The sequence below is a fragment of the Puccinia triticina genome, chromosome 4A (genome assembly GCF_026914185.1).
Source record: "Puccinia triticina chromosome 4A, complete sequence".
Taxonomy (NCBI): Eukaryota; Fungi; Basidiomycota; class Pucciniomycetes; order Pucciniales; family Pucciniaceae; genus Puccinia; species Puccinia triticina.
The window spans coordinates 2,980,762-3,004,563 of record NC_070561.1 but is presented as its reverse complement, the minus strand read 5'-3'; the positions used below and the strand labels follow the sequence as shown (position 1 = coordinate 3,004,563).

The 23,802-nt window shown below is 48.4% G+C and overlaps 1 protein-coding gene across 1 annotated transcript; it reads left to right on the top strand.

Moving 5' to 3' along the window:
* Positions 1-22,616: 22,616 nt before the first annotated feature.
* PtA15_4A367 (uncharacterized protein) lies at positions 22,617-23,475 on the top strand (the record flags this gene model as incomplete). Its single annotated transcript, XM_053168243.1, has 4 exons — positions 22,617-22,809; positions 22,883-23,073; positions 23,150-23,258; positions 23,327-23,475. 4 exons carry the CDS (start codon positions 22,617-22,619, stop codon positions 23,473-23,475), a joined length of 642 nt encoding a protein of 213 aa, XP_053019472.1.
* Positions 23,476-23,802: the final 327 nt, after the last annotated feature.

The window sequence follows — 23,802 nt, the reverse complement described above, 5'->3', positions numbered from 1 at the left end:
CTTTTCAATAGAATTTATCTTGAACCAGATTGAAAGGTTTGGGTGCAAAAGTTTGGACCAAAAATTTCTGGAAACTAATAAGCTTCCTGAAACGTTTCAAAATGGTTGGGGGAGAGCAGAAACTTTTGCAAAACCATCTCCAAACCGGAAACTTTTCCAAAAACCATTTGAAAACTGCAAAACTTTTCCATAACTGCATTGGAACCATGAAAACCTTTTTCAAAACTTTTCACACCCAAAAACGTTTCCCAGAACCAAACTCAAACCAAAAAACTTTTTAAACACCACTTGAAAACCCAAAACTTTTCACATCAGTAACAAGAAAATTTTCTTGCAGCCGTTGTGTATATTTCCATGAAATTTCAAAATCTTATGTGGCAATAGATCAAGTGAATAAAGTTGAAATAATAAGGGAAATGGATTGAGGGTCAGACCAAAAAGGGCATTTGGAATCAGCAGGTTTTTCCTGGATGCTGCAGTCAAGGTTAGTAGCTCTTTCAGATGTCTGAGGTTGGTTTTCTCACATGTTGAAATCAATTATATTATCCACAAAAGCACTTTTCTTGCTGAAACTTCTTGGATTTGCTCTTTGGGGAAACGTTTTTGTACCCTTCTCTCATAAAGTAGGGTATATCAGCAGGGGCGTGCCGACCCCTGTTTTTGAGATTTTTGGGCCCCCTGGTGCGCGCTGTGAGAATAAAGGTTGGTGTGACGGTGGAAATGTCCACTAACCGCCTTCTTCAAGAATATTTGTGTCCGGGCTGTGTGATTATTGGCAACTTGGCTCTGCACTGCTACTATCCGCTAGCCTTCAACGCTCCTCTCTGAGCCTGATCTATAGCATAATAATCCGCAAGTGAATAAAGCTCTGCACTCCGCAAGCACAGAATCCGTAAGTAGCTCTCCAAGCAAAGATAAGGTCCGTATAACTCTCCTAATACTTTAGTATGTCTGTAAGTGTAAGTACAATGATGAGTAATCCGTCCCCGATGATAGGATAATAGGATGAGGAAAGAGAAGAGAAATCCATGAGCCTTTTCCCGTCCTTCCCTCCACGCACGTTACCATTCCAACCCAATCCCGCACTTCTGACACTTTCCCGCACTAGTCCTCCAGCTCCGCCCGCTTTTCCGCATGTCATTCTCCCAGACTCCGCTCAACTCCAACGCTTGACCTCCCACCGTCCTCTGTCTAGCCCCCGCCAGTCAGTCTCTCACCACCGCCTCCACCCCAGTTCCACCCGCTTTGGCTGTCGTGGCTCACCCGCTGACGCGCCGCTGCCACCAGTCCATGTGTGTAGTCCGCCGCAGTCCAGCCCTGTATTTCCGCTCCAATCCAAATACCCGATCCGAAATCTGCAATCCGCAATCCGTGCATTCCAGTCTGCGCGTGACTTTCTGTAAGCTTTCTTAGCGTGCTTTTCTGACATCATCCTCAGTGCTTATTTCACCGGAATGCACTCTGCCTGAGCCGCTCTGTGCATTCCCACCCGCGCTATCCCCGAGTGGACATTCTACCATGCATGCCTATATAAATCACCACAGTGCACTTTGGCGGGCCTTACCCCATGGCGCCGACAACCCTAACCCTATTGCCCTATCCTGTGAAACCTTCCCACCTCAGAAGGTTTCAAAAAGTCCAATTGGCCAACATACAGCCCGCGCGGTGGGGAAAGAGAGGACCCTCAAAACCCCCTATAAATGGGGGTAATGTAAAATCCAGAATTTCACCAAAATTCATACATTTTTTGACTTGATTCATACTTGTTTCATGCCCTGTGACAGAGTGTGGATTGGCACACTCCTGTAACGGAGTGTGCATCCGCCTCCAGATTGCAATCGCGGCTTTCACTGCGTGGCAAAAGCACTTGGCTATGACAACACTGGATGGTCCCGGGTCCGCAAGGAGATGCTCAAGGAGGTACAAGATAATTGGGAGACTTATTCAAAGTTACAGGGCGGCAAGCAGCAAATCAACACAATAATTGATGGCCTGAAGGTAAACAAGGAAGAATCAACAATTCCGTCTTCAAAGTGGCTCAGCAAGTTGGCACACGGCCAAATTCTTGCTAATCTGTATGTCAGACCCTATGCATTTCTTTTGTCTGGCAGCAGTAGCTCTTATCTCCCCCTGCGACTGGCTCCAGAAGACTCCGGATGTCCTGAGCCAATTTATCTGCTCTTTGTGAATGGTAATCACTGGGTTTTAGCTAGCATGAAGGGGAGAGATGGGGTTAAACCAATCCCCCCTCCAATCCGAGTGCTCAGCTTTACAGTCAAGGCTGCTGAACGCTGGTTAACTTTTGTAGAAAAGGGCCAGGCTCTCTATGACGAGTTGCTTTTTACCCCACAACCCGCCCTGCAGCACACTCCAAGCCGTGGTCTTGACCAATCAACTCTCAGATCTCCTACTGGGGTAAAAAAGTTGAGTGTCCTATCTTCAAAACTGTTATCTGAGTTTACTCAACAAGCCTGCTTCAAGGATGACACTGTTGAACTTCACTATAACTATTCTTGGTATCTGAGGCCAAGTAACTGTGAAGCCAACCTCAAAAATCTGGTAAAACTACTCCCTTGCTTGTCTCAGCACAATCGCAGCCCTAACCACAACACAACAGCCCCTTCATATTTTGGTGATAAGCCATTAAAGGTCACTGAGTGGGTAAATTATGTGGCCTCCCATGGTAAGTTTATGGTGGCTGGGTCAAAAATCTGTGTTGCTCATTGTTTTCTTTCCTTAGATCCTTCCCTGCTTGATTTGTCAATGGATTTCTACTTTGAAAATCCCTTGATCGATTCTGGACATCTCCGTACACTAATGGCATCCAATTCATCTTTGCCCATCAATTGTGGTGACAGCTTACTCGTCAAGATGGCAAAAAATAAACTGATAGACCGTGTTGGCTCAACTTGTCAACTACGCTCTCCACGTTTGTAGTATGGACCTTTGGGTGCAACAAAATGTGGTCTTAGCATTGGAAGATCAACATGCTTTTGATTTTTTTTACAAAAGGGTTTTTGTGATTTTTGATAGCATCAGCTCATTAAAACAGGCAAAGGATGTAGCTTTGTCACGAAAACTTGCTGCACATAATTATGTGCCCCTTGCCTGTTTGTTTTTGGGCGGAGTCCAGGCAGTTCTCTTGAGCCCGTCACAAGCACGCTTCAGCACGCCTGCTGGCACTGCGCTACTTATACATCTTGTCTCACAATCTGTGGAAAGAGGTCAGCCTTCCCCCCCCCCCCCCCCTGGCACACTCCTGTAACTCAGGGTGTAAATGGGTTCGGCCGGCCACCCAACTATGGCGCCTCCAACAGTCAATGTTAGGTTTTTTAGCGCCTAAGAGCATCCGCATTGGTGCAGGTGTAACTCAAGGAGTAGCCAATTAGCTTACTCCGGGATTAGCGCTAATCCAGGTGGTCAACAGCATTGGTGTGGGCTTAATTGCTGTGTAAGTATGGTGTATGCAACTGCAGCTTATGTCAGCTGTGTTTGGTGCATACATTTGAGTGGGGAGCTGTGCCTGCTGTGGTAGACGGTGTGGTAGACGGAAAAGTGGAAAAATAAAAAGTTTTTTCTATGCCACATAATTGCTCATACTAGGCCTCAAGATACCATTAAATGGACCCCAGAAATGAATTCTACGGCCAATTTCACCCCTAGTCACCACTGGAAGCACCCCTGGACCCCCTCTAGTGTGGAAGTTACATCTCATGGACACCTATCACACGGCCAGCCCCAGTAACCCAGCTGTCACCTGCCCCAACCCAAGTTTCACATTAGTACACATATACACATCACAGGATACAAACATACATCTCCCCATGAGGCTACACTCATTGCATATTAACTACATACACTCCTTTATATACATAGTATGACATCATTTACACTGTTTCTGCAGCCTCAGACTTTGTGTAAACACTAATTCCCCCTGTATGACAGCTCATGCAGTCTACTGTCATCTCATGCATGCGTTAGAAGGTTCTTTTGTATATTCTGACACCATCCATGCGCCCCTGAGGGGTTATGACATCATTTGTATCTACTCCCACCAGCTAAAATCCCTCACCCTGTTGTCTAGATTAGCTGAAACCCTAACCCACAAGCCCCTTTGGGGCTCCGCTTTTGTCTATAAAAGGAGCTCTCTCCACCCCCAGTGGCCTGCTCCCCAGTTCCTCACCCAGAACTCACAAGTCACCCAACACTCATCCACACTCAAATCCTAAAACCCTTATAACAATAAATCAACCCTTATAACAACAATTCGACCCTTATAACAAAGTAATTAACACTCTTACACGTTGCCAGTCAAACAGATTTCATCTGGAACAGACCAGACCTATCACTTAATAAAACTTGCCAAGCTGAGCTTGGTGGGTCTTGTTGACTGATAACAGAAGGGCAGAGCTTGCAACTCCATCATACCCTTCACCATTCAGCAAAAGGGTTTCATGACCACTTTTGAGTCTTACAAGGGAGTCCCCAACGTGATTGGATAATCTTGTTTGATCAACCACGTGTAACAAACTTCAATCCAACCCAAAGTAATCATCAAAGGAACTCAACTTTGCCGGTGAAAAGGACCAAGCCCATCAACAACTCTAGTATGGACAGTGGCATATTCATTTATTCCATTGGACAACTAGTCAACTTTTGAACCATCCCAGGAACCAATTTCAACTCAAACCAAAAAGACCTGTCCACACATCTTGACTTTGAGCGGCGAAAGGAATCAAATTGGTCGACAAACCTACAACACTCAACGGCATATTCAGTTATTCTGTTGAACGACTAGTCAAGATTTAGAACCATCCAACCAAACAATCACAAACCTCTGAAAAAGGAACAAACTTACTACAATTCTGAGCCAAGATTCTTGAAGAAGCAGGCCAACTTATTTTTGAGAAGACGAGAACAAGACCCTAAGTAGCTGGATAAGTTAGGACACTGTTAAAAAGAACTTTGGAACTACTCAAGGTGCAGACAGATTTATTTTTGAGAAGACGGGAAAGAGACCCTAAGTAGCTGGATAAATCAGTGGACTGTTCTACAGTACTTCCCAGATTGATGAGTAATTTTTTTCAGAAAAGAACCCCCCCAATTTGCCCTGGTAAAGAAACCAGAGACCAGAGATTATTGTTTCTTTTTCAGAGCACAGTAACAGTTAGCAGCGGATAGTTAAATTATGAAACTAAGAGATCAACAACAATCAACATGAATATAGCGTTTGGCATACCAGATTTTGAAGATACAATTAATTCAAGAACCACTTCAAGGACAAGACCTTTTACAGGAACTCCAGCTATGATTAGGAATATAGAAAATACAATGTCAACTTGGCCAAGGAAAGACAAAGGGAAAGGACGAGACAATCAATTCAGAGGTCCTGCTGAAGAACACTTACGTGACTCAGATGAAACTCAACAAAACCAGAATATTCCACTCAGAGGCACTGTCAACGGTGGGTCGCTAATTTACGGTTATCGATATCGTAACGTTATCGTAGCGATTTTTGGTCCCTTTACGCTAACCGGACCGGTAGCAATGGGGAAATGTGGTGCGATATCGATATTGCACCGGGCGGGTGTTTTTTTTTCAAGGCCGCTACGATATCTATGGGCAGCGCAGCAGGTATTTATCAACATATTGAGCAAGAAAAGGCCATTTCAGGGCTGATTTGGCCTTTCACTGCTCAATAAAGGGTTTCTCTGCTTGATAAGGGCCAATTTGACCCTTAATTGCTTAATAAAATGTTAATTTTCTCGATAACACGTTACTTTACTAGTAACGGCTGTACAAAAAAAGGCCAGTTACGATAACCGTGACGCGGCGATCCGCGCGCTAGCGTTAACAATAACTGTAAAAATGTTAGGCGTAGCTCGCTACTTTACTCTACAGCCCCGGTTATCGTAGAGTAAAGTAGCGACCCACCGTTGGCACTGTGTCACATCAACAACCATCTGCTTATGGAATCAACAAGAATGAAGCCATTCAAGAACCTATATATCAACACCAATTTCAACAAATACAACATTCAGAACATCATCAACATCAACAAACAACATATTACCAACATCAACCAATACCTTATCAACAACCAAGTCTATCATACCAAGAATCCAATTACCCACCAGGAATGATTGATGACAATGAATTATTCTACAATGGAAATTGATTCTTTGAATTCCTACGGAGATACGAAAGGGCAGCAGATTGGTTTGGTTCAACAAAATTCCAAAGAGCTCTTCAGATTGGACGATTCATACGGACTGAGGAACTGAAGTGCCAAATCGAGGATATGGACGGTTACGAAGAATGTGACTGGGATACCCTGCGTACAGCAATGATTGACACCTGGGGAGAATTTGATGCTTCAGTTTTGTACACCAAGAAGGATCTATTCAAGGTAGCTTAACAACAGGCCCAACAAGGAATCTTAAACTACCAGGCTTACAGAAGATATCTTGGAAAATTCAACACAATACTTGATTACATGATGGAATCCTACCAGGTTTGGAAGAAAGAAGAAGCCAGTGTTTTATTCTTAAGTTCCTTTTCAAGAGAAAGTCAGGAAAACATCAAACAAACCTTATTCAACAATGGCCAGCTTCAAAAAGGGAAAAGTGGGAAATATGAAGTGACCGAATGGAATCACCTGGTTGCCACTGCGGAAATGGAAGTTATACAGATAGAGGAATACTTCTGGAAACAAATCCAAACTCTGCAGCAAGAACTTGTGGAACTCCAAAAACAAGCAAAGGCGCTAGACTTACCTCTGGATTACAACCAGCAACTCAAATTCACAGAAGAACCAAGTGAACATGAACCGGCCATGGAAATCACACAACCTGTTATGGATGTTTTGGAACCAATAACAGATAATTCAGAACCTATTACGGAAACGGAAACTTACTCTCAGGAATTGGTTTTTGAACAAGCAACCTCAACAATTCATCTACAGGATATGGTGGTAAACCAGAAAACAGTGTCAAACTTAATGGATACACCAATGGAGCTTAAACACTTTGTTATTGACATACCAGAATCTGGCTCCAATGATGTGGATATGGCAATCAGCATGGATCAGGAAGGAATTTTGTATCAATCTATTCAACAAAAGCAAACTGTGGATTGTCAGACACATCAACTTAACACCCATGACTCACAAATTGAAGATTCTATCCTTACAGAAACAACAGTTCAGGATTCTCAATTTTCTCACGTTCCGGCTATAGTTTTGATTGAAGATATCAACAAACCGGGAAGTAAGATTTTCAACAAGCACCTCTTTAAACCTCACTTGGATCAACAAGAAGAAGAATCTTTCAACAAACTGTCCCTTCAAGCCCCAGGACCCACAGATGCAGACCCTGTAGAAATTGAAGGCAAGAACATCAGTATATGCAACCCAAGTATTAGTACTACTGCAGATCTTAACCCAACAGAATCACAATTTTCAACCAGCCCAAATCCAATCTGTACATCCTCTGAAGACATTTTTATCTTGCCGCCTGCGCCGGTACCACCAGATATTAACTCAACAAAAACAAATTCAAGTGGCAAACTCAATGAAGACCATTCAGAACCTAAACAAGAGCTGGAAAGATCATTCAACAATCTATATCAACTTGGACAACAAAAGAATCAAATTATTTACTTATTTTACTCAATTAGAAAGCTCCTTGTTCAACCATCACTAAAGATTCCGCCTGACCGCTTTGGACAACTTCAAACAAACTTCAACTGCCCAAAGCTCCTTGTTGGAATTGGTTAGGGATTTATTATTTTCTCTTTTCTAAATAACCAAAACCAGATATCCAAGTTTATTAAAGAGACAGATTTTCCACAATTAAAAAAACATAAGAGCAAGGGTTCCCCCTACAAATACACAAAAAAAAAAAAAAATCAAGGTTTTCCTCAGGTTACAAAAAGGCAAAAAAGACCACAAATTTCCCTCCCAAATAACATAAAAAAAGTGATCTTATGATAACCTCAACCAGCCTTCCAACATTGGCAAAGCCGTGCCCACAGGCGCAACACCCAGCCCGCGTCAAGCGCACGGGTCAAAAGTGATGGACTTGAAGGCCCCCGGCCCACAGCAAAGGCTGGAGACCAGTGGGGGGCCCACTCTTTAGCCCTTCAAATTGTGCAAGTGCAACAGCGCAGGGGGTTGAGGACAAACCGCACGCTGGAAGTACAGCGGCAGAGGACGCCCTGGGGGACAAACGAGCGAGTCAACAGCCTCTTTTTATAGACAATCCGGCACTACTTTGCCCAGCCCTCACGATCCACCAGACTCCACCAGCGCACTTGACCGCCACATTCTTCCTGCCTTGACAACTATGCCACCGCCACGCCCCTCCCATCCCTCTGACCTGCGCGGCAAGCATTGACGGTCTAGGCGTTGCCAACAAGACCCTTGTCATTGTGTCAGACTAGGTTGCTCTTATCACGATTACTCAACGTGGCCAGCTAATTTTATGCGAGTTGTAAAATACCTTGCTATCATAATGACGCACTTGGCTTGATAAATCAAAAGGTTGTGGTAGTGTTTGTTGATGGCCATCTCAAGATCGAGCCCGATGAACTCGGCTGTACACACACACACACCCATCAGTCTCTCTCACAGAGTGTAGGGGCCAGAGGGGGGACTCAACTTATGTGAAGATAGGTGTTTGAGTTCTCGGCCCGAAAGACGGGGCCGATCTCGTAGACGCGCTCGAAGTCGGCGGCAATGGCCATCTGCTTGGCCAGCTGGGGCGACTAGGCCAGGAAGGCGGTCCGCTTGAAGTAGCCCAGCTTGAAGACACTTGCGCCGGACTCCGTCGCCGCGCCCTGGATCTTGGGCGTGTGGATCTCGATGAACCCCTCGTCGTCTAGGAAGCGGCGAAACAGGTTGCATACGCGCGATTGCACCCTGAAGATCGCTTGGTTGACCGGTGTCTGGGGCGGGGACCATCTTGGTCAGCTCAGTCGTTTTTTTTTTTTTGGCTTATAACTTACTCGGAGGTCGAGGACTCTGTTATCCAAGCGGGTATTGGTGCCGACGGTCACAAACTGTTCGCCCTCCTTGGGGAGCAGGTCGACGGGCCGGCTGGCGTCTTTGAGCAGGAAGGGCAGCTTAGCGGGGGCCTCGGCGAGCAGGAAGATCTGCAGTGCTTTTCCCCAGACTGATACTAATCCGTAAGCTTTCGAAGATTGCTCTCAAACTCAACTGCTACACCCACAAGTTCATCCCACCTTATCTACAAAAGCAGATTACCGTAGAATGGAAGCGGATGAGGTATATCTGACTGGTAAGCAATCACCCATCCCCCATGAGTTTGCCTAAAAGAGGACACACTGACACGAGATCGGTGGCCTCCATACAACTAAAACCTCATGAACATGTGTATCAATTCGTAGGTCTTGGGCGAAGTGCTGTACTTTCAACCTCCAAACAGGCGGCCGCACCTTCTCGCCTTTGACTCGATGGATTTCTATTTGCCAATCTGATGGTTGAGGATCAGACTTAGAATGCCATGTCTCAGGATTCTTCAGCATCATTAGATATATTTCCTTTTTGAAACTATTTTTTGGGAGCATGAGACTAATTCAACGGTGAACCATATGACATTCCATATCAGCAGCTGTATTGGGAGCAACCTGGATAGCAGTCTGGTGGCAATTGACAAACTGCTTGTCCGATCTTTGGGAGTAGCAGTAGTTGCAGGAAGAGTAACAAGCTTCCGCTTCCAATTGGCTGGATCAACTCCCTCGTATCTGCCCTCCTCTGGCATCAGATGCTCAAGCGCGCCCACAGCTTGATTGAGTCCCTCGCCGACCGCCTCATCCCAAAAATCTCCACCCTCAGCCACTTCCTCAACTCAAACTTCCGCTTCTAGCACCCCGTCATCAACAAGGTCCTTGCCCACCTCAAACGCTTCGAGGACATACACGTCAAGCCCAACATCTTCAGCTTCACAATCCTTCACAACATCCTCCTCAAACTTGGCTGCGGTCAGCACACCATTGATAAATTCATTGATGAACCATGCTGGATTCAAACGCAACATCATAACTTACGGCTCTATCATCCATAATATTTGTCAGCAACCAATACTCCTGGAAAGAAGGAAAAAGGACAAAGTGAGTGATAGCAATGCAGCTTATTGGGTGGCTGAACAGACGGCAGAAGCTCAGCCAAGTATTTATAATGCGCTTCTCAACACGCTCTTTTCCACCCGCCAGTTCAAGAGTGGCATGCAAGTCAGTCCACAGAGTCCTCCAGCCACCAAGCCCGGCAGCGGCAGCCCCACCTCATTCCTTGGGCTATAAAACCAAGGAAGCCAGCCCTTCAATCCCTCCATGTCATCTTCTTGGCCTTTGGATGGCTCAACAATGCCTAGACTGGATGGTATTTGACCATGTACCAGCAGATACAACGACGGCAAGCCTCATCAGCTTTGCCCTTGAACTTGAAATGGGAAGATTTACTTCTTTGGAATTGTGCAACAGTGGGGGCAAGACGCAGACCCCGTATCAGCCTTGTTCCACAGGTTGACCCCCAACACGTCCGCCAGACTTGATCCAAAAACTTCAGAAACTATGATCTCCAGCTCAAGCAGTAGTATGGCTGGCCATTGGGGACGGGGTGAGCCCTGTTTCAGTGGGCCGACTCTTCTTGATCTCTCTTTATTTAATCTTGGTTTTCTGTTTTCTTTTTTCTTTTTTTTTTGCATTTGTATATAAGGTCAGCTGGCTGGGTCTTGACTGTGCTCACCAGTCAGCTCATCTATATTTTGTTTCTTTACACCCCTTCACATGAATTGCTATTTGCATTCCATGCCTTATTAGTCAATTTACTGTTGACTTAAATTTGACTCCATTGAAGGTTGCAAAAATCTTGGTGGTTAGATCTGGGCAATTTTGGACCAAAATTTGACAAGTCAGAAAGAGATATGGCAATAATGCTTGGAAATTTGAGGTGATACATGAAGATAGCTTGATTGTGCCTGATGAAAGTCTTGCATCAGTGGAAATCCAGGTACACACAGATGAACTCTCATGTTGTGTCAATTCAACATCATTACAAGCAGTAGAGCCACCTTGTAAACATCCTTGATGAAACTGGTGGTAAGGGTTCCATTGATCTGAACTGTGTGGCCTGCAATCCTCCATGGGTTCTTTCACTTTCAGTACTGGGAGGAAATGGGGTTTGAAGTGAGTTGCAAGAGTAAAAATGAAGACAACAATCAGCTTGTAACAGATTCCCAATAACCTCAAAAGAGGATGATTTATTCTGGGATTTGAGTTATGCCAGAAGATTGGACTGAATGGTTTTGAGTTCTGGTTTTTGTAACAGGTGTTTGGGTTGGAGATTGGAGATTGGAGAAATTGATGAATAGATTAGCATCTTTGAAATGTAAGGTGTGTTGTACCACATTATGTAGATGTTAAGTTTGAGGAATTATGATACCACAATATGGGCAAATTGATTCCCTGGGTGGATTAAGCAATTGATTTTACTGGTGGGCCTTGATGAGTGAGGTGCAAGTGGGTCTGATACACACAGCTATGATCATGAGGCAGGTTTCCAGATCTGAGGGGGGTGGGGGTGGCCCTGTGGGGCCGTATACAGGGTTGGCCACTTCAAGGATATTATCATTGCAGCGGCAGAGCCGCCTTATTCTCTAGTCAGCTCTAAATTCTGAAACTATTGGGGCTTAAATCTTTAAAGTTGGGGGAGGAACTCACTCCTTTATTTAGTCATTCTTTTCTTGCCTCCCTCCCTTCACACTTCATCCCTTTAGTTATTTATTTATTCATTTATTTTACCTTCATCTGATATCCACTCACAGTTCTGACTCAATCCACTCCTTTAAAAGTCACACTCTTTTTTTACTATCTTTTTTCTTTTCTTGCTTACAAATAACTCACTTTCTTTGAGGTTGAGGACAACCTTCTCAGTTGGGGGAGGGGGCTTTCAACTTCATCCTGGGAGTCGGGGTTTTTCAATTTCATGGTAAAAAGGATCAGCAGAAACAACAGGATCAACGCTATACTGGGTCAACATTATTGGTTACACACCTTTCGTTACATATAATTAGTCTTGGGAACAAAGGATGGCAGCTTCAGATACAAACAGCATTGCGGCCCTCCAATAAACAAGATAGCCTCACATATGTTTGTCTTAAGAACAATTGGTCGGACAAAAACTGAGCTATCATCATGAAGAGCAATGAGAAAGACTGGCGACAAGCATTTTAATGGTTTGATAATCGGAATAAACAAACAATCTAACTTATGCACCACAGTACGGTCTGGACAACATGGTAGTAAGACAACTAGTCAAAATGAGGACCAATGTGTTATGGGTGAGGATGAGGTTGTGGTTGAGGACAGAGGAACGATTTGAGGCGAGGCGGACCTTTTTTATACCCTTGCAAAACCCTTGGTAGACTCACTGGGGGGGAGGCACTTGAATCCAAACTCCTGAAGCAATGACGTCGATACAGGATGGCTTGGCCCACGTCAAATACAGCAAGGCCAGGAAAGCTTGCGGGTCCGGCAGCCTGAAAATCGACCAAACAACTTTGTCGACTTCAGCCACCGGACCTGTATGCCCTTCCAAACCTTCCAATCATTCCTCCTTCTTCCTACTCCTTCCCTCCCAATCCCCCCCCCCCCCCCTCCAGCGAAAATGCCCCCCGACCCAATTCCCCCTCCCCGCCCGACCGGACCCACCTCCAATCCCCCCACCCACAATCCAGCCAGCCCGCCAGCCAGCCACCCGCCGAACCAAAAAAATCAATCTGCGACCGGTGAGCAGGCCGTTCCACTCCGCTGCGTCCATTCCCACCCGTCCACAGCTGACCCCTGCTTCCCCCTGCGCCCTTTGTTTGCCCGGCATCCAGACCCGCGCAAGGCCTTCCCGCCGGTGAGCAGCCCCAACCATCCATCCCAGCCCTCCCCCCCCATTCATCCAGCTGACCTCCCGTTCCCCCTGCGTCCCTATCCCGGATTCCAGAACCGCACAAGCCCTTAGACTGCACGGCCGACGAGTCCGAGGACAACACAGCCACTCAATCCCATCCTGCTAACAGTGAGCCCTGGTTTTTTGTTTGGGCCCTTGCTTCATGCTCCCCTCACTCACCAAATTTTTTGCCTTGGGTAGGCCCGATGGTCTTTGTGAAGTACTTGCGCGACGTGAAGGTCATCGTCGTCAAAATGGCCGTGCAAGGACAGACTCTTGCTGAGATCAATCGGTCTCTTGACCACAAGGTGTCCGAAGACTCCCTACTCCGGTGGAAAAATCTGTACCGACACACCCGCGATGTCGTCCGAGACCCGGCACTGTACGCCGAGTGGGGTCGCCCATTGGCGTTCAGCCGCGAGGAGGCCAAGTTTGTGCTTGCAGCGCTGGAGGCCGAGCCAACCCTGTACCTGGATGAGATCCAGAATCACATCCAAGCAATGACCGGCACCCAACACCCGCTCAGCACAATCCAAGCTGAGTTGAAGTTCCGCCTCCTCATGACAAAGAAAACCGCCCGCACGGTCAACCCAAACCAATGCCCCAACGCTCAAGCGAACTACATTGCCCGTGTGGGTAGTTACCCGGCGGAATTCCTGGTGTTTGTCGGTAAGCAAGGGTTGTGGGGACTTTCTGTCTGCATTTGCACTGTTACTAACACGTTTGTGGGCCTTCAGACGAGGCTGGAGTATCGCTTGGAACACACTCACGGGACAAAGCTTGGGCGCTCCGCGGGCGCCGCACTCAACGCATCCCTAGGCTCCTGGGGGCCCCTCGCGTCTTGGTTTTCCCGGCAGTGTCGTTGGACGGGTGTATTGAGTGCATTGCTCAGGTCGGGACAATGCGCTGCATTGACATGGAGTATTTTCTTGAGGACATTTTGGTAAGCTATCTGGTCTGGTCCCATTCGTGCAAAGAGGATGTAATTGATTTGGTGTGTTGCTAGATGCCTGTGATGAATCCCTTCCCCGGCCGAAACAGTGTCCTGATCATGGACAACGCCCCCATCCACCATGGGGGTCGAATTGCAGAAATTTGTGCAAACGCTGGGGTCCTTCTACTGTATCTGCCAACTTATTCACCCGACTTTAACCCGATCAAAAAGGTTTTTGCGACACTGAAAACCTACCTCAAGCGCCTCGAAATTCTCACTGGGACCCAACAGGATGCTCGGATCATCAAGGAGGTGCTCCCCAACGTTGCAAATCCTTGGATGATGAGCAACCTATTCCTCGGCAGTGGCTACTCGGCCGGAATTGTGTGATGATACGCGGTGGATACGCGGTGTGGTGGGTGGATTTCTTCATCAATTTTGTGCAGGTTGCTTGGCCTTTGACGCCAAATCAGAAAAAATTGCAATGCACAATCTACACTACCTAAAAAAACGCTTCGGAGGATTGCTTGTGACTTGCCAAGCAACCTGCGGCGCGGTGCCTTTTTTCACCCACCTTGGCGCGCTCGGTCCATTCCTACAGGGGCAAGTGCCCCCTGGGGGGGCATTGGGTAACGCGCATGCGCCCGGCCTACAAGTCGCCACTCGCTCCTGGGAGCTGTCTGTGCACTGAAGTCCACACTCGCCCCTGGGGGCGGGTTCTCCACGGCAAAGTCGCCCCTGGCTCCTGGGAGCTGTCTGTGCACTGCCAAGTCCACACTCGCCCCTGGGGGCGGGTTCTCCACGGCAAAGTCGCCACTCGCTCCTGGGAGCTCATGCCGCACTCCCAAGTCCACACTCGCCCCAGGAGGCATTTTTTAGCACTGCCATGTCCTCACTAGCGCCTGGACATAGCTGATTCTGCGCCGCAACGGGTTCCGCCCAGTGGGCCGCAGAATCAGCCCCCTGGAGATTTTTGGGTGTCATCTGTGCCCTCTATTTCTCAGAGGCCTCAATTAGAACACATCCCACATCATGATTATGAATTCAGCTAGGGATGGGAAGGGGGAAACAAAGTTATAACAGATAGATAATGAAAAGGATTAACTCGTGAACCTGTGTTTGGAAACCGGGTACTGGGGTTTCTGCGGCCGGATATTCTTCGAGACTGAATGTGGTTCTGCCGCCGGATATTCTTTGAGACTGAATGTGAGATTAATGGTTCCCAGGATTACAAGCCAGGCCGGGAACCACCATGAAGAGATAGAAACAATCAAATCCCCGCGAGCTACAAACGGGTCGCATCACGCGGAGGTGGAGTCGTTGCCAAGGAGGTCCCCGGGACCTGATAGCCTGGGAGCGTTGGTTGTGCTAGCAGCCCCGACATTCCCGCTGGATGACGCGCAGGCGAGTCCTACAGTCGCCGTCTTGGTCGCGACAAGGTGGTGAGAACCGGGGTCTTCATTCACAGTCGCTGGCGGGTTGACAACTGAGGTAAGGCCTTCCGCATTCGGGACGATGACGTGGGATGGGATCAGCCAAGTGGCCCCCTTGACCAATTGGCATGCGATTGCGTATGGGAATCCAAATTTTGTCTCCAAGACTCTTGGGGAAGTCTGTAGGAAGAAATCTCACCGGCGGATGTGGGACATCGCAAGTAACCCGCGGGTGATCACATCACCCTTATCAAAGCACGATAAATCAAGGAAACCCTCAATTGTGAGGGCCTTCCCCGCCTTGTTGAGCGGATAGTTGGCCGTGGGGACGGACTCGGTGATCCAGGACGCCATGGAATCGGAGCGCGAACGAGAAGCGGGAGTCTTCCGAGTGGGCGACAGCGGCCGCCCCCGGGTCGGCGATTGGGGCCTGCCAAAGTTCAGGCGGCTGATCGTGTGGGCTGCGGGCGATCTTGCGTGCTGGGGATTGATGGACATAGCCCTTGCGATCCACGTCGGACTTTGGAGGCGGCAGGATTTCAATATCCGTGCTTGCCAGGCTATTTTGACGGGTTGAACACATGCGCACAGATGCTCCCGGGCTGAACGGTGCATCCTCTGGGTCTGAGTTATCGAGCTCGTCTGGCCCCCCCCTCGGCCCCCATGAGCTGAGGGATCAACGGTTGGCGAGCGCCTTTCGTGGGAGACGGCAAGGCGGAGCCGACAGGGGCTGGAGGGCTGGGTTGCCCCCGTGGGGCGGATGATACCAGTTGGGGAGGTATAACTCGGCCAGACGCGGTTCTTTGGGCCTGGGTAAACACAGGGGTGGCCGTCGTTGAGTCGCCGCCGGCGGGAGGCAACGTGGCCCAGCTGGGATGAGCAGGCGAGCGCGGGAGGGTGGCCGCCCCCCCAGGCAAGCTAGGCTGTCCGGGCACCGAAGCAAAGACGGGCGGGCGGGGCGGTGCCTTGGGCACAGCAGGCGTGGAGATGACGGGAGTCGGTGGTCCGGACGGAGAAATCCCCTGGACCGCTGCGGCAGACTTGTGCTTGGACAACCGGTTGGTTGCCTGGGCCGCCAACTCGGCCAAGGAGTACACGACCTCCTTCTCAGAGACGAACTGGTCGGTTTTAGGTGGGTTATCCTGATTGACCCCGCGCGCGCCGTGCAAGATCGCCATGCTCCACGTCTTATACCCATTGGCGGTCACACGGAAAGATCTTGCGGGGTCTGCGGGGTCCTTGATGCGCATCGACTCTCGATTCCCCCCGTAGAGCTGACGGTGATATTCGTACAGTTCTTGGGTAATCCTCATCCTTTCCTGGGCATCAACATCGGCATGGGGCTGACAAACAAAACCATTCAGCCTCCCACCAGGGATGAAGGCACCACAACGGAAGACTTACGTTGCGGGCCACTCGGGCGCTGGTCCTTTCGAGGGCCAATCGGTCGTCGTTGGAGCCATAGGCTATCGCCAAGGCATTGGACTGAGCGCGCTCCTGCCCAGCAAGTAGCACGCATGTCAGACCGAGTGGGAGAGTGCGGAATAGAAAGATAATGCGGCCAAACTCACACTTTCGCGCTCCTTCGCGGTCCGGCAGGGGTTGGCCATGATCACCCGGATGATGACCTCGGAGTTTGGGTTAGCTAGGATTGCGTCCACGTAGGAATCAAAATCCGCGTTGGACGCAATGACGGTGTTCCGTTCGACGCCAAAGACAGCATGCTTCTTGACTGCCCCCTGCCACTTGATGAGGCCATTCGCATCCATGAGGTCGATGTGGGTCCCGAGGTGCTGTTTTGTCTTGCCCAGCGCCACTGCGACATCCAATCGGAACTGGGTCCACGTGACCCGCTGCACTACCGTCGACAAGACCGCGGTGCCGTTTGGGGTTACCTTTTCCCAGTGCTTTTGGACCTCCGCGAGGCCTTGCTTTGTGTGGATCACGGTGTTGGGATTGGCCATGGCCAGCTGGCCTGCGACCGTTCGCTGAAATAAACAGTGCTTGATATGGATGTTTTGTGGCTGTGGGGGCGGGTTGGTAGCAGTAGCGGTGCCAGTCGGATCAATCAAAGACTTGGGTTCGGTGGGCGATCCCGTGGGCGATCCCTCGTAAAAGAGCTTACAGGCTGCCGCCTGCGAGTCTGGTGGCTGGGAGGGACCAAGGTATGACTCTTGAGTCTCGCCCGGCACGTTTGCGAACGGGAGCGGGTCCAAAGTCCCGCGGGTGAGGGTGAATCAAGAGTTACTGGGGTTTGAGTTTGGCATCGTCTGATTGCAAACGCAAACTTGGTCAGCCGGGGACGCACTGAGAAGGGGGGGGGGGGGGGGGGGGGGGGGGGGGGGGGGAGGGCAGGACAGACCAGGTTTTCCAATTGATTTTGCAGCAATCCAATGTCGGCGGTGCAGTCGAAGCGCTTGGGTGCGTCTGGATGCCGGGCAAAGTGGACGGCGGGCAGAGGAAGCAAAGCAGAGAGTTGTTAATGGGAGGTCAGCTGGGAACGGGTGGAGAGGGGGGCAGAGAGGTTCGCTGCTCACCGGTAGCGGTTTTTATTTTTTGGTTCGGCGGGTGGCTGGCTGGCGGGCTGGCTGGATTGAGGGTGGGGGGATTGGAGGTGGGTCCGGTCGGGCGGGGAGGGGGAATTGGGTCGGGGGGGCATTTTCGCTGGAGGGGGGGGGGGGGATTGGGAGGGAAGGAGTAGGAAGAAGGAGGAATGATTGGAAGGGCATACAGGTCCGGTGGCTGAAGTCAACAAAGTTGTTTGGTCGATTTTCAGGCTGCCGGACCCGCAAGCTTTCCTGGCCTTGCTGTACACACATCTGCATATCTCGCTCGTTCGAACTTGTTTGACCAGCAGCAGAGATGCGCATTGGAAACTGTTGGAAGATTTAGGTGAAAAAAAGAGACAAACAGACGGTCGTCATTCTCGCCATCTTAGCACCGGTCAAAAAGAAACAAATATGTATGTACTCACTGTTGAGGGTGTGGGCTATTGAGTCCAGTAAGCGAAGCTGTCAGCAGCGGTGGTACGGGTAGTGCTGTTGAAAACAAAATCAGGTTGTCAGCTGTTGGATCTGGTATACACAGACTCCAGAGGCTTCTTTCTTTTCGCCTTCTTTGGAACCAAGAAGAAGCAGGCTCCAAATCAAAGAACCGCTAACAGAACAGAAAAGAGAAAAACCCACTCCATATGACAAAAGTGGTCCAAGGTTCAAGCAATCAACCTGAGGAAATTGAGTTGGCCAGCGGCACCGGTGACGTAGCCGAAGAGGTTGGAAGATCAGCGAAGACGTATTGAGATGGTTGCTGGCAGAGGTTGAGTGGTTGTACCCTTCCTTATGGAGTTGGAGCAATATACATAGATGTGTATACCCATACCAATCATGGGTATGGGTATTAAGATACACAAAAGCATATCCGACTGGCTTTCAGACGCCCGGCGGGTACGACCAACAAAGTACCCGGGCCCAAAGCCCGATCAGTCAACCATCAAAAGCGGGTCGAGTCCCCGATCACTACTCGTACACCAAGGCGCGCAGCTTCAATAGCGCGCACCCTAAGGCGCTAGAGCAACAGCTGCGGCCGCCATTGCAGCACAAGCAGCACCACTGCGCAACTGCGGACTGCGCGCAGCACTTTGACTCCCAGAACTGACAAAAAGTTATTGTCAAGAAAAACTCCCAAAATGACAAAAATCAATTTTTTGGCCAATTTTCACCCTGTGCAGCCTCTCAAGCCATGTGGCCCAGAAGATGTTGAAATGGCCAATTCTCCAAGGATCCTGCAAATCACCACGTGAATTCACCATGTCACAGGTTCAAAAGTTGACAGAAATCACTTTCACGTCAAAATTGTCTGGGGACAGACAATAAGTTGGGGGAGGATGTGGTAGACGGAAAAGTGGAAAAATAAAACGTTTTTTCTATGCCACATAATTGCTCATACTAGGCCTCAAGATACCATTGAATGGACCCCAGAAATGGATTCTACGACCAATTTCACCCCTAGTCACCAGTGGAAGCACCCCTGGACCCCCTCTAGTGTGGAAGTTACATCTCATGGACACCTATCACACGGCCAGCCCCAGTAACCCAGCTGTCACCTGCCCCAACCCAAGTTGCACATTAGTATACATATACACATCACAGGATACAAACATACATCTCCCCATGAGGCTACACTCATTGCATATTAACTACATACACTCCTTTATATACATAGTATGACATCATTTACACTGTTTCTGCAGCCTCAGACTTTGTGTATACACTAATTCCCCCTGTGCAACAGCTCATGCAGTCTACCGTCACCTCATGCATGCGTTAGAATGTTCTTTTGTATATTCTGAAATCATGTATGCACCCCTGGCATGTTTAGAATGTTCTGTTGTATATTCTGACACCATTCATGCGCCCCTGAGGGGTTATGACATCATTTGTATCTACTCCCACCAGCTAAAATCCCTCACCCTGCTGTCTAGATTAGCTGAAACCCTAACCCACAAGCCCCTTTGGGGCTCCACTTTTGTCTATAAAAGGAGCTCTTTCCACCCCCAGTGGTCTGCTCCCCGGTTCCTGACCCAGAACTCACAAGTCACCCAACACTCATCCACACTCAAATCCTAAAACCCTTATAACAATAAATAAACCCTTATAACAACAATTCAACCCTTAGAACAAAGTAATTAAAACACTTACACGTTGCCAGTCAAACAGATTTCATCTGGAACAGACCAGACCTATCACTTAATAAAACTTGCCAAGCTGAGCTTGGTGGGTCTGGTTGACTGATAACAGAAGGGCAGAGCTTGCAACTCCATCATACTGTGAGCCTGAGTCTCTATAGTGACAACAGGACACAAGAAATGGGGGGGCAATAGTTGGATTTCTTGGGATAAAGAAACTACAACTATAAGAGAAAAAGAGAAAGAGAGAGAGAAACCAAGCAGGATAAGGAAAAAGAGAAGTACTAGGTTATTCTAGTGGGAATGCACGTCCACTGGCAATGCTACTCTTCTGAAAGTGCTGCTAATCTGTGCTAGAAGTGCTACAGCTTCCTCTCAGGAGGGTATCTGGATTAGATAAGTTTAATCCAGCCACAATTTTTTAGCTTCCTTCTGGATAGTCAAGGTTCTTAAAGGGAAACCTGAGGGACAGCCCTGTAACCTAGATTTGAGGCAAAGGCCAAGTGATAATAAGGGACAGCCCTGTGATCAAGATAGAGGCAAAGGCCTGTAGATTTGGAGGGACAGCCCTGTGATCAAGAAGGAGGCAAAACCAGAAGAAAGAGCAGATCAAGCAAGACACAGAGTTGTACCTTTGAGATAAACAAGGTTCAGTGAAAGAGGTTACTTACTGTCAATATCCTAGGCGCCTGTGACGGTAGGTATACTGGGAGTATAGTAGGCTCTTTGGTGGTGATCCTGGAGTTATCTGGGTGGTGGTTCTGGTGTGCTCAAGTCTGTAGATCCGCCTCAGGCAAGGGGGATCCTGACTACAAAAATTTTCACAGTTTGCTTATGTAATTTTTATATGTACATGTGGTTTGGCGCGCCTGGTAGCGCTGACACGTCACAACTGCGCAAGCGCGCCACAACTCAATAACTCAGGGAAGGAGTATAGTTACAATGAATTAATAAGTTGTAACTAGGGTTAAAATTGCATGAGGAAACAGAATATGAAGTCAAAACAAGGTTATCTCTTAAGATGAAAAAGATATAAAGTAATTTATATGTAACAAAGGTAGAACAGGCAGCTTTTAGGTCAGCTGTGATGACTCTAAGGCTGACACATACCCTTCACCATTCAGCAAAAGGGTTTCATTACCACTTTTGAGTCTTACACCGCATGCATGTGAGGCTTACTCCCAGGATTAGCAAGGAGTAAAGTTACTCCTCCTTAGTCCAAATCGTACTCCAAGGAGGAGTTTAGTCCGACTAAATCGGACCCAATGTGGTTGCCAAGGAGGATTAGCTACGCTAATCCCTCCTTAATCCGCGACCAATGTGGATGCTCTAATAGGTTGGTTCGACCCAAGACCCAAGCCAACCCAACCCAAAAAAGTATGACATTGGGTTGGGTTTGGGCAGCATATTTTAAAATCTACCCTGACCCAACCCAACCCGCGCTACACGTTGGGTTGGGTTTGGGCGCTATTTTTCAACCCAAACCCAACCCTTTTACACCCTGACCTGTAACAGAGTGTGCTATGGCACCCTCCTATATCAGAGTGTGCTTTGGCACACTCCTATAACAGAGTGTCAACAGTGGGCCGCTACGCTACGCCAAAAAATGAGCTAACAGCGGATTACGCGGCCCTTTCCGCAGCATTGAACCACTTAAACTGGTGAGAATATTCCAGGAGCCTCCCTGATCAAAATGGTCCAGCAGGACCATTGCATCAGGGAGTCAGGACATCCTGATTACCAGATGCAGAGCCAAAATTCCATTTTGAGGACAGTTCAGCTAACATGGCCTGTTTTGCAGCATTCAACTGCTTGCCTTGCGTGGATTGAACTATAAGCCTCCCTGAGTGATCAGTCAATTAGGGCTGCACAATTCAGGGAGTTTGGAAAATCCTGTTGCCACTGCGCCGCTGTAATTGGCAGTTAGCTGATTTCTAGCACAGCGTAGCGGCCCACTGCTGAGAGTGTGCTTTGGCACACTCCTATAATGGAGTGTGCTTTGGTACACAGAGACCCTGCAGGGCTGCCTCACTGGGAGGCTTTGTTAAGCTTGCAAGCAGTCAAGCTTCCGCTTTGGTTGATGACAAAGTAACAAAAACATCATACTAATTCAATATTAACAATGTGTTTTCCATAAGGACCTATCACCCATGAGGACCACACCCACAGTATGGACCCATCTGGCCAAACCATTCCCTGACTATACCGTCTCCCTCAACCAGAAATTTGTGGTGATTGAACCTAACTCATTCCTTGAATCTGCTTGCAAACAAGTTGGAACTGATTGACGTAATAGAAACATATTTTCAGGCCAATTTTGCATCAAGTTTTTGTTTTCTTGCCCCTCAACTTCCAAGGGAGGAATTTCTTGCAATTGGCTTTGCGCCCGATGTCGTACTAGAGTGAAACAGAAAACTTCTTCTAAAGAGGAACACCAGAGAATGCAGATGTGGTTTAACTTTCAGGGAAAAACACTGCTTGGCTGGCCTCTTTCAATGGAAGGGGTGTTGGGAGTACAATCCCTCCTGGCCTGTCACAGACCTGTCACTGTCCATGTCCGTGATTTCACTCGGAAACTTTCGCAGCTCGGTGCTCCCCGACCCCCGTATGCCGTCCAGCCGATCCCTGCCAATCAGCCGAGAAGACATCATCAACTCGTTCAGATCACTCAATATGCTCCTTCCATCCGTAACCCGTCAATCGGCCACGATTGCCAAAAGAAAACTCGTCCCTGTGTCCTTCAGAAGTAACACGAGATTCCTCAGTGTGTCTCGTGTCGCACGGGGCGATGACCATCATGGTAAGTCATTAACCTCCACGCTTCATTGAGATTTAGATACCAATTCCACTCACCCGATTCCCGTCGCTTCCAGTTACTCGTCCGCCAATAATCCAAGGACCGGGTGCTAAGGCCGGAACTGTCCCAACCGACCTGGAGCAATCTACTGGGATCGAACGATACGAAATCCTTTCCCGCATGGAAGGTCATGATCCTTTCGATCGCAAACCTCTTGCCGTCAATCACATGGGTACCCTCGACAACCCAGTCAAGGTTTTTTCACTCGTACGTCCCCAACAATCATATCTCTTCAAGTTTGATTTGTTGAAATGATCGATCCAATCACCCGGCTGAATCCTAGCAACGAAGTCGTATCGTCGGCTGTACTGGTTTCCCAGTGGACTCGCATGACACCTTGTACATGAAGGTGTCATCTTCCCGACCCCGAAGATGTTCAGAGTGCGGCTGCGGTGAGTTGTTTTCCGTATACATGCTCCCAATGCGAGTCACGCTTAATGATTAATTTCGGTCCCTTTAGCCTACATTGTCGACTTCCAAGGCGACCCGCATGAACACGGCAATGAAGAACCCAAATTATCGGTTCTTCATGAACATCCTGGAGAAAAGCCCCGACTGAAGTGGGGCTGGGGTGACATGACCACCCATGCCGGTGGAAATCAACGCTGAGAAGTTGCGCCACTTGAATGTATTTTGTACCTAATGGCCAAAAGCCCCCTATAAGAAAGTTGTCGCGCCCGCATGTTTTCCAGCATTTGCCTTGCATCTCCCAGGCCTCCTTGATGATGCTATAATTCAGCGCTAGTTATTGTAAGCCAACTGTCGAGCTTAACTAAGGCCCTGTTTGGCAGCGGTATATGACGCGCGTAATAATCTATGCAAAGTGTATGCAAATGCTCAATTATTACACTGCGAAAATTATTGCACCTTCATTACGCTGGTGTTTGTCTACCAGCGTAATGATCTAACCCACCATTCACAAGCAACACTCTACAA